We start from the raw sequence: 12,128 nt of genomic DNA on the forward strand, positions 1-12,128 counted from the left end.
GTTTGTAACAATTCATAAAACTATATATATCCAATATAATTATATAGTTACTAATAACCATTTGAATAGTAACTATATATAACATATAGTTATAATATAATTAATTATATTATTTAATTAAAAAAATTGATAAGTAATATTATCATTAATATAAGTAATATTATCATTAATATAAGTAATATTAATAATCTAATATTCCCTAGGTTTCATTGTAGAATCAATATTCCCTAGGTATAAAGTTAATTTAGTTTCATTTTAGGATTAATATTTTATTCTAAAAACAAATTAGTATTAATAATATAATTGAAGTAATTTAATTTAATTAATATAATTAGTATTAATAATATTATAATTAATAATAATATAATTTAATTAATATTAATTAATATAATAATAATAATATAATTATTATAATTAATTAATTAATTAAATAAATAATTAATTAATATTAATAATAATTTATTAGTAATAATATAATTATATATATATATATATATATATATATATATATATATATATATATATATTTAGGAATAATAATTTAATAAATTATAATAATACTAATATAATTATTATAATAATAATTATGATAATTAATATAAGATTAATAATATATTAATAATATAATTAATTTTAATAATTTAAATAAAATAATGAATTTCTTATTAAAACTAATAATATTATATATTATAACAAAATAAGTTTAAAAAAAAAAAAAACATATTAATAGTATATATATAAAATTAATAAAACTAATTAATTAATATAAATAAAAATATCAAAATTCATTATTAAAATAAAATAAAATAATAATAATAATTAATTATATAAAAATTAAAATTAAATTCAAAAATTAATAAAATTAATTAAACAAATTAATAAATTAATTAAAAATTATAAAAATTATGACAGCCGACAGTTTGTCTTTCTTATTGGTTTTATCCTCACCACTATTTATCAATGCTGTGTTGCTCTTCTGCTCATCATCATTCTCATATCCTGATGATGGATCCCATTTGGGATTCGAAACGTTGATTCAAAAACCTAAACTGTGGTTTCTCCGATCATGAATTCAAAATAATAATATTATCATTATTATTATTTAATTAAAAAAATAAATTGGGCCTGCTAGGAAAAAAATAAAGCCAAGATGGGGAGTAATAATGACGACAATTCAAAGAAATTTCAAGAAGAACTTGATAGAATGCTCAAGCGCCTTGACAATGTCGAAAGAAAGCAAAATGAATTCAGAAAAAGCCAAGAAAAGTTAATTAGTAGTCAAGACCAAATGGCAGATGATATCAAAGAATTGAAGAGCATGATGAGCTAGTTTATGGGAGGAATCAATCCACCCTTTAATCCCTTAAGCACTCAAGAGTCACCACAAAGTCCCAAGACTCTAGAAGGCGAAGTTTTTACAAGTTTGAAGGAAGTCAGTGCTATACAAAATAGTGCATATACAGTTCCAAGGAAGTCAGTACTATACAAAATTTTCCGAAAGAAACTTCCACATAATTAAAAGGGAATTACCTAAGTATGATGGTAAGAACCATAAGGGTGCCATTGTGTGGATAAATAAAATGGATGCCATCTTTGGAGCAAACCCGCCAATAGGTGAACAAGAGAAGGTCATGACTGCATCCAACAACTTGGAAGCTGAAGCGTATGATTAGTTCATGGGGTGGTCCAACAGATGTGAAGCTCATGTGTTTAATTGGAAATATTTTGTGGAAGCTTCGCTCAAAAGGTTCTATGACGAAGAAGAAGGCGATGTTTACGAAAGATTCGTTCACGTCAAACAAAAAGGAATTGTAAGTGAATACACCGATGAATGGGAAGTATTAGCTATAAGACAAAGAGGGTTTTTCGACGAAAAGCTACTAAAAATGTATAGATGTCGCCTTAAAGAGTATATTCGAGAAGAATTAAAACTATACAAACCCAAAACCATTGAAAAAGCTAGACATGCAACAATAATTATTGAGAGAAAACATAAGCTCAGAATGACATCATTCAAGGAAGATGAAGACCAACAACACTAGGGAAAAAAATTAACAAATGTAGGTATTGTGGATACAAATGGACATTAGGACACAGATGCCTTAACAAGAAGTTATATACTTACGAAGTTGAGAAAGAATCAGACGCTTCAAGTCATGAGCTAGAAAAAAAGATTAAAAAAAAATTAATTGTCGCAAATGTGGAGAAAACTGGACATTGGGCCATAAATGTGAAGATGCATCCCAGTGATACTATAAAATAGTAGATGGGCAACAAATTGAAGTACAAGAATGTGATGAAGGAATCGTTGTCACACACAGTGAAGATTCAAATTCTGAGGCACTGTCATTAGCTGCAATCTCATGTGACTAGAAAAACCTTGATGAAAATAGTAACTCTTCCAAAATATGTTCCACCACATCTTCGAAAGAAGATCCAATCTCCAAGAAGGAACATTAAGCTTACTACACCATCAACAAACATGAGGAGGGGACTATGTCCTAAATTCTTAAAGCTCAAGGGACTCATAAAAGGAAGAAATGTCAATATACTTATAGATTCTGTTAGTACCCACAATTGTATAAACATCGATCTTGCTAAATAACTTGATCTTTGTAATATGTATATGCCCAATCAAGGACCTGACCATGTCTGTCGCTACCGGAAAAAAATTCAAGGAAATAGAAGAATGTCATAAAGTTTCAATCCAAATACAAGAACTGGAGCTACAAACAGATCTATTTGCCCTACTACTCAAAGAAATGGATGTAGTTCTAGGTGCAGAATAGTTAATACAACTAGGGAGCTATTCTACAAACCTTGAAGAACAATTCATGGAGTTTAACTAGCAAGGATGACATTTTAAATTAAATGGTGTTAACACTCCTAGTTCCAAGGAAGGTACAATTACTCGTGAAGATTGCACCAGCCAATGAAAGGATGCCATTCCATAACAACAATTTTCATCTAGAGGAAACCCTTCTCGTTGTGCTTTGAGGGCAATGCATCTCTAAAGGGGTGGCAATGTTATGAATAAAATATTCATAAACATCAATTAATAAATAAACATTAATAATAATTTATTAATTAATGTCTCATTAATTATGAAGGGACATTGGTCAAAAGATGTGACCTTCTATCTTCGTGGCCAGTCAATGCCTATATAGGCACACTGCCACGAAGAATTGTAACCACCATTTCATATTTTATCAATAATACATTTACCTACTTACTTTTCTACTCAAGTCTACACACAAATACACACAAATACTATTATGGCATACTGATGTTATGTTCCAGCCTTTAGGGCAAGTGGCAACTTGCTGAATAGGGTGGCAGGGTGGTTCAAGGAAGGAGAGTGGAGTCTCCTTCAGGTTGGAGCCTGAGAATACTTTAGGGTGGTAGTGTGGTGTAAAGCAGGAGAGTGGAGTCTTTTTAATGTTGGAGCTTGAGAACACTTCAGGGTGGCAGGGTGACACTAGGGTAGGTTGAAGCCTGTGCAAGGCATTGGAGTGTCCTTCTAGTCAGAGCTGGTAAACGAGGTGTTGGAGCATCCCTTTGGTTGGAGCTTGTAAACTAAGGCGTTGGAGCGTCCTTCAAGTTGGAGATAGTAAATAGGTTGTTGTAGCATCCTTTCAGTTGGAGTTGATAAATTAGGGGGTTGGTGCCTCCTTCCAATTATGGTTGGAGAATCTTGGAAGTTGGAGCTTCGCATTGATGTAATCTTCTGAAGACTTATATTAAGAAACGTTCAATGATTTTTCTCGTGGAAGGGTTTCTACCTAAAAATCTCATGTCTAGTGTCTTCATTGTTTTGAATTGTTAAATGGTGTTGTTATCTGTTTACATTTAATGTGATTCCGATGATAATTAATGCTTTGTAAAATTATAATTTACCAATTGATAAGAAACACTGATTCACCCCACTCAATATTTCCAATATAGAGTTGTCTTCGTTCTATAGTCTTGTAAGCAGAGTGAAAACTTCATTGAAACTTGTGGTCAAAATTGGTCAAACTCGGTTCCGATCAATAAATTTGCTTAGTTTTCCTGAGTTTTATCAAACTTTGCCAGCTTTCTTAGAGTTTTGCTGAGTTAATTCCTTGATTATTTTTAATGTGTATTCCGTGATTTTTCACTAACCTGAATTACCATTGAGTTTTCCTGAGTCCCTGAGTTGACTCTCCACTTTGGGTTTACCAAGTTGTCACTGAGTCCTAGTTAGTGTGACTTTGATATAGCTAGATATGGTGTTAAAATTGGAAACTAGGGCCAAATTCCACTTTGGGCAGTTCCTTTGAAGAAGATAATTGTGGCATTGAATTCTTCTTTTCGAGAGGACCAAGATCGACCTAAAGATCACTAAATTTGGATAAGGAAAAATATATTTTTGGAAGTAAGCCCTTACATGGGTAATTTATCAAGGTCGGCTTGGGGTTAATTATCAAGTTGAACCCCTCTCCATTTTGTATAAATAGAGGTGTCGTTCAACCTCATTAGACATATCACATAGGCATCAAACTCAAAAGAAACATCATCTGTGGCAGCCACAGCACAAGGAGGACAGGGCCAAGATAGTGAAGGATTGTTTAAGGCCTGTTTATGGGTTTTGGTAGGTCCGATGTTTAGCAAAGGCAAGCCAAGGCATATCTGGTTAGATTGGTGGATTGTTTGAGTGATATTCTCCCTGTTTTGATAGGCCGCAAGCCTTGAGGCAATTTCAGGAACATCACAGGCCTATTCTGGGTTAGTTTGAAGGGCTGTTAGACCTAACTCCCATAGCAACATCAAGGTACAGGCAGCGAGGACAGGAAACATGAAGAAGGAGGCTAGCTGCAGTGATTGGAAGTACTGTTGAAGGAAATTGAATGGGCTGATGTGGACTATAATCAAGCCCTAACCTGGTTCCAGATCTGCAACTATTACATCACATTGACCAGGTTTGACTGCCCAGTATAGAACTGTTTTGGGTTCATTATAATCAGTAAAGAAGGCCGGACTAACTGGACTAGGATTGAGGTCCTTTTGAAGACATCCTTGTGGCTGCTTTGTCTTCTGTTGATCACTGGTTAGGGAAAAATTTGACTGCTATTGTTTGAAGGCAGAATGGAAGATTTGCCTGGGATGTTTCTTGGTCATTAATTGTATTTTCTCTATCTCGTTCTCTGCTGAACATTTGATATTAATAATAAGAAGATTTGATCAAGGGTTTCCCCATCTTGGGGTTTTTCCCTGGCTTGAGCCAATTCCTCTGTTCTCTTGTGTTGGCTTGTCTTCTGCATATGTTATTTATGTTCTTTTTTCAATTACTGTCAATGAGAAAATAGTTTATGTGATTGCTAATGAAAGAAATGGAATTAAATTTGAGATCATATGGATCATTGAAGTAATTGACCTAACCAAAGAACATGTTAACTAAAATTAACATATGGCTATCAGCTAGAGGTTATTGGAGGCATCAATATTGAAAATTGCATTTTAACCTTAAAGCATTGCTTAGAATTTTGACTATGTATTATTTATGTCTATTTGTGTTAAAACTTCTTGAGATATTGAAGGTCTATTTCCTCATTTAGGTCAGTCTCACGGCAACTCATCATGAACCTGTAGGTAATAAGTTATTTATGTCTATTTCTATTCAGGCTTCTTGAAATATTAAATGTGTATTCCTCCATGTAGGTCACTCTTGAGGCTACTCACCATGGGCCTGTAGTTAGTAAGCCGGCAATGTTCGTTGAGATTGGTAAGCCTGTGATTCCATATATAATCGTCTTTGAATGAGTATGTGCATGCAATTGAAAATATGTTGATGCAGTTACTTAATCGTTTTACATTTCAACATTTAAAAGTTAAAGAGCTATTATATGAACTAGAGTTGAATTAAATTAAATAACCATTCGTTTACAAGGGAGGATATTTGAGCATTTTTATTATGTCAGTTTCATTATGTGGAAGATGTTGCAGATTTATTTGGTAATAGCTGATGTGGTAAGGATTGCTTCCCTATAGTATCGATGTCCTAACTGGCTTTGTGCAAGGCATGGGTTACTTTCATGATTAATGGTGCTGGTTTGTGACCATGGTTTACATTAATTCTTTTCAATCTTTCATCAAGTTGCATCTTATTACAATATAAGCAGTGCATATGAGGAGAATATTTTAATCAGGAATTATTTAATTATATATTTCAACATTAAATGTGACGATCGTATATTGATGAGCAGATAATGTAATATGACATCCGTAAAAAGCTAGTTGCTGCATTTCGTTTTACATGTACAATTTGTATGTGAATCTGTGCAGTTGACTGCTGTACATCATTGAAAGTCAGTTGTGAGTTGATGACATGATGCAAAACTGCATGTTCATGAATGATAAAAGCCATTAAATATACGATAGTGGATATTTCATTTAAATTGATGGTCCTGTGCCCCTAGCAGCTAGGCTATGTAGAAAAAGCAATTTACAATTATACCAAAGTCCTTGGTGGAAAATACCTAAGAGGTTGATTAATCAATTAAAACAGCCCTCATGACTAAGATTTTCTGTTGTTCTAATGCAAAGTAATTCAAAGCTCAGCATTTGATGCTCTCCTTTGTGTCTCTGCTTCTTTATGTGAGTTGCCACAGTAGAGAACATTATGAGATAATTCTTGTTTAGAATGCGTGAATAGTGGAAAATGATTACTTTTCTTCCTGCCTTCATCTTGCGTTTTTGATTGTTCCATACTCAATATCTTTTAGTTACACATTGGTACTATTGAATTCTAGCCCAACTTGTTAGGATGTGTTATATTACCTAGTGTCAACTTATATGATGTAACTTATGATGTTAGCCTTAATGGCACCTTTGGGAGTTGTTTGAATTGTTATGGCATCATACTGATCCTCTTATGTGACCTCATGGGATCTAAGTTACCAGAAAACGGATACGGGAATGGATACGGGTATGGGGTTTGAAACGGATACGGCAAATTTTCAAAAAATATGGATACGATACGGCAGGAAACGGCGCGCACACACACACACACACACACACATATATATATATTTTAAAAATAAAAATTTCATATTACCATTCATATTTCAAAATCTAGATTATCATCTATGATCTATCATGATTCATCATCATCAATTCAACTTATGCCATAAACATTCAAGTCCAATGTTATTTGTTATACTTCTCTAACTAGGTGGCCTATGCTTGATTCTTTTTCAGCAGTCGAATACTTCTCTAACTAGGTGGCCTATGCTTGATTCTTTTTCAGCAGTCGAATGCCAGTTAAGAAGTTAAATTACTTTGTAGTGCTCCGTGATTCTTAGTTTCTGTCTTCTGAAATAGCTAAATGACAGAGGATAGGACAAATTCAGTTGCATGACACATCCCAGTGGTGAATATCTTGAAAAATATTTGTTTCATGCTTTAGAAGAGCCAACGAAACCCTGTCCAAATATCATAGCAATGAGCAGATTTCATTTCTTTGTTCATGTTTTGAAAATTTGAAATGATGAAAATTTGAAATTTTGTTATCAGGCCTTGGCTAAGGAATCTCATCCTAGTGAACATCATCAAATATCTTGGCTAAAACCAACATGGTCTTATCTTGCCTTCCTGATTCTTCAAAACAGCACTGATATGGACTAATTTCAGTGGCAATATGACCTAAACCTTCTTGGAAATCACTTGCAGAGGTAAATTTTACCTCATGCTTGGCTGTCCTATTCATAAAAGCTAATTTCTCGGCAATATCACAGTGATCTGCAAGAAATTTCAGATCTGATTTATGGTCCAAGTTAGAACTTAGAGGGCAACAGGCCTGCATTCTCACATCAGATTTACACACACAGGAAATGGACAGGAAAAACCTAGAAGAGAGAGAAGATAATTCAAAAACTTCTTTTACACGTGAGAGATGAGAGAGGTTGTATAACTTATTTTTTATTTATTCTTAATTATTACTGAAGTACTTAATTAGTAACTTAATGCACTATCGTTAACATAATCTAAGTACATAAAATATTAAATAACCATTCACTAAACGTTTAAAGCAATGTTGCTTGGGAGCGGGAGCGACCATTTTCAGAAGCTCCCAGTTTGGGAGCGAATCCGGGAGCAATTTTTTAAAAATATATATATTTTTTATATTTTTTAATTTTTGATACACATATGTCAACAAAAACATGTAGAATGATGAATTAGACATAAAAAACATAAAAAAACATAGATTGATCATTGAACCATATCACATCAATCATCTAGAAATTATAATCGTCATCAACCATGTCCACAAGTTAGTAAAATACATATTACAACTGCAACATATTGAGTCTCGTGAATCATGATTCATCAAATTCAATCTTAAAGTTTCAACTTCAAGCTTTCAAAATTGAAAATTCAATAACATTTATCATCATTGATCACCAAAGTTGTACTTGTAAGCTAAGTAACTAAGTTTAACCATTACAAGAAGTAATATCTTAGATATTTCTAAGTCCTAACTTCTAACTGTTAACATGATATGAAATGTTATAAATTTATAAAATGAAACTTGAATAATGAAATGAAATGAAACAACTTTAGTCTTTCACGAAGCATCATATTCATAATTCACAATCATTACCAATGAGTTATAATTGCCAAGGCCCAACGTCAAACTTCAAATTTTCATTGTCACAGTGATATATTGTTTACAAAAAATATCACTATGATATGAAAGAGTCAAGAGTCAAGAGTCAAGGACTCAAAACTCAACAGTTATGAAAACTAAAGTCTAATATAAACTAAAAAAGACAAGTAAACTGTAAATCTACATGTGGCCCTTGCCACGAGAGTCTCCAGGAGTATGAGCAAGTCGTGGTGGTCTTCTAGGAGTCTCCCGCACAGACCGACGACCAGAACTAGAACCTCCACGTGAGGGTGTAGATGGAGGTGGCGACAGCAAAGGAACAAGACTCGGACCTCGAGCACTGCTACTGGATGGTGGAGGTGGCATGGCTGCTGCAGCTGCTTCATCTTAATCCCTTACAAGTTCCTCTTCCAGTGCTTCAAGATGTACAATGCCATCCTCCAAATTGTCATCCTCTGGGTGATTGTCCCAAATTTTATATGTGGGATCCTTATAAGCCCGATCACAGTAATGACTCAACAACCTCAAGTTGTAGTGCACATAAACCAAGCTTTCTTCTCAGTTTTCATTGAGTCTGTTTCTTTTCACATTATGTCTGTCGCTGTAGGTGCTCCAACACCTCTCTGCAGAAGAAGTATTTACAACCTGTGAAAGAACCTTTTTTGCCAATTTTGGCAAAAGTCCCTGGCCGCCATATGTTTCCCACCATGTGAGAGTATCAAATCTATCTTTGTCGTCCATTGCATGGAAGTTACCATACAAACCAGTGCCACTGAAGTATCTGCCTATTTCAAGGCGCACAGCTGCACATTCCTCCCTGTCAGGTACCAACTTTTCTAATTCTTCCAAATATCCTCTAGTTACCTCTGCATCTAAATGGGGTTTGGTCCTAACCCCACCCCCTGGTGCAGGTTGGCCCAACCAAGATGTAGAGTAGTATTTTGGCGTAAGGATATACGCCAAGCAATGTAGCGGAGGATTAAGTCTATTCCATCGTTCACACACACAATCATGAATCAGATTGTATAAGTTGGGATCTCTGTTATGAACAATATCTTTTATTTCCCCCAACATGGTATCCATCTGCTCATAAACCTCGCCAATCACTGGTTTGTCTGTATCTGCAAACTGAATCACGTGATAAATGGGCTTGGTGAAATCCAATACTTGCCTCACACTTGTCCAAAACTGACCATCAAGAGCGACCTCCTCCACCAGTTCAAAACCTCGCCTGTCAGCTGGATTCATAGCCCTTTCCTTTAATACTTGCCAATGTGGACTTGATACCATGCTAGCCAATGACTCTCTTACCTTCAAAAGGCGCCTGAAGGTGAGGTAATATCTATCAAATCTGGTCTTCGCAATCTTCAACAACTCCAATCTCGAGTGATTGCGGAAAAGGCCATGGGTATTGGTATGATTTGTAATAAATTTTATTATTTGTTTGCCTTTCTTGTACAAATCACCAATCCATTGGTATTGTGCATTTTTGTTTTTGACAACATCATGCATAAGAAGGTTCAATTTGTGAACCAAACATGCAGACCAAAATATGTTGGGGTATTTATCCTCAAGAATTGCTCCCACTGCCTTACAATTAGGAGCATTATCAGTGATGACTTGGATGACATTGTATGGCCCAATATGGTCAATTGTTTCAAGTAATGCTTCTGCAATGTTGATGGCGGTCCTGAACTTGTCTGAGTAATCATGTGCAGTTAGAAAGATGGGACCACTAACAAACACAGCAAGAACACTTATCAATGGTTTTCCTTTTACATTTGTCCATCTATCAGATACAATGGACACCACATGGTCAATCCAAGAACTTGTCATTCTATTCAAAGAATGTGATATTTTTGCTTTTTCATGATCAAGGCCAATGGTTCTTGCCTTGTCATACCCAGGGCTCTTGTATCCTTTAGGGGCATCATTTATGGCAGAAACCATTTCGTGCCAATAAGGTGAGTGAAGAACATTGAATGGTATCCCATATGCATAGAGAAACTTGTAAACCTTTGAATCCACACCCCTCATCAAGGAAATATGATATGGTTCTACGCCTTAAAGATGATGACCCTGTGCCTCCATATCCACTTCCTTAGGAGGATGTTGGAGTTCTTTGTGATTGTGAGCTTGGTTTAAAGAAACCCCTTGATTTTTTTGATTTGTATTGGGCTTCCTCCTCTTCCCTTATGTATTTGGCTCTATCCGCTGCTGATACCGCTGGACAAGTTTTGATTCCTATTTGTTTGTCTCCATCCCATGGCCTTTTCCCGCAGAGTTGTCTTCTAGCACGGGTGTATGAACCTGTGTAATCATTGTAGCACTGGGGGCAATGAAATTTAGTGGTTCCACCCCCTTTCCCTGTGTCAGCCCTGTTAACATATTTCCACAATGGGGTTTGGTCTTGTTTAGTTTTTTGAGGGTCATGTTCAGCCTCCTCCAGCTCCTCCTCATCGGGGTTTTCATCAATTCGACTTTCTCCAGCTTCTTCATCCCCCTCTTCAGTTTGGCCCCTCTGTTTCCTACTCTCCAACACCATAGTAACCATAAAAGGGACCAAGAAGAGGAAAATGCCAAGAAATATAGCCAGGTCCATGGTGTTTGATGTTTGTAGGGTTTTGAATCTACAAATTAATTTAATTTATTGGGATTAACTAATTTAATTTAAATTCATGATTTTAAAACTAAATAAACTAAATTAAATTAACTAAATTACTACCTAACTAAATTAAACTAACTAAATTACTAAGTTACTTACCTCTTTGCAGGCTTGCTCCTCGCTCCTCGGCGCTTGCTCCTCGCTTCTCCTTGCTCCTTTTCTCTTGCTCTCCAAGAAACTCAACTCAATGAAGTGATAATGAATTTTTTTTAGGCCAATTGGGCTTTTAAAACATTTTTTTTTGTTCGGGTCCGCGGAATATTTTTCCGCCGGATCGTTCCCGGCGCCGCCCGAAACGCTCCCGGAGCGATATTTTAATGTTCGGGAGTGATCGCTCCCCGATCGCTCTCAGGCTTAAAAATTCGCTCCGGGAGTGTTGGAGCGATCGGTCCCTACAACGATCTTGAAAATGGCAGGGAGCGGACATTTTTTTTCATGAGCGCGCGCTCCCGAGGCGCTCCAGAGCTGCTCCCGCCCGGAGCGCGATTCGGGAGCGAGTTCGAGGGGGGGGGCGCTCCCCTGCAACTCTGGTTTAAAGTATATACTGACATGTGGTGTATAAGCTGCCTTGAAATTGACTCTGATGTAGTTTGTTAACATCTTGGTATTTTTTGGCTGAATTGATAGGAATAGAAGGAAGTTTTTTTTTACTGAAAAAAATAGAAGCATTTTTCCATACAAGACTCATCAGTTTATGTTTTTGTGTTGTGCAGTGGCCGTCTACTAAAAACATTGGTAGATGTAAAATACAAAAATCTCCATCTAACCCCTGTAGAGATTATAATTTATCTATAATGCAATTTCCTTTTGTGTGGCTGTTGGTATTGCAATCGCTTT

General features: G+C 35.3%; 1 protein-coding gene across 2 annotated transcripts in view; it reads left to right on the forward strand.

The window, feature by feature from the left end:
* GEK1 (D-aminoacyl-tRNA deacylase) overlaps window positions 1-12,128 on the forward strand; it is a 443,933-nt gene that overhangs the window by 167,497 nt on the left and 264,308 nt on the right. For both annotated transcript variants that reach the window (XM_089417245.1, XM_089417246.1), the window contains exon 4: window positions 5,680-5,743. In XM_089417245.1, coding sequence (XP_089273371.1) covers window positions 5,680-5,743 — 64 coding nt within the window. The remainder of the gene's footprint in view (window positions 1-5,679; window positions 5,744-12,128) is intronic.

Source organism: Pinus tabuliformis, chromosome 3_2, assembly GCF_031772625.1.
Source record: "Pinus tabuliformis cultivar Carrire ecotype Pingquan chromosome 3_2, CPIR1, whole genome shotgun sequence".
NCBI lineage: Eukaryota > Viridiplantae > Streptophyta > Pinopsida > Pinales > Pinaceae > Pinus > Pinus tabuliformis.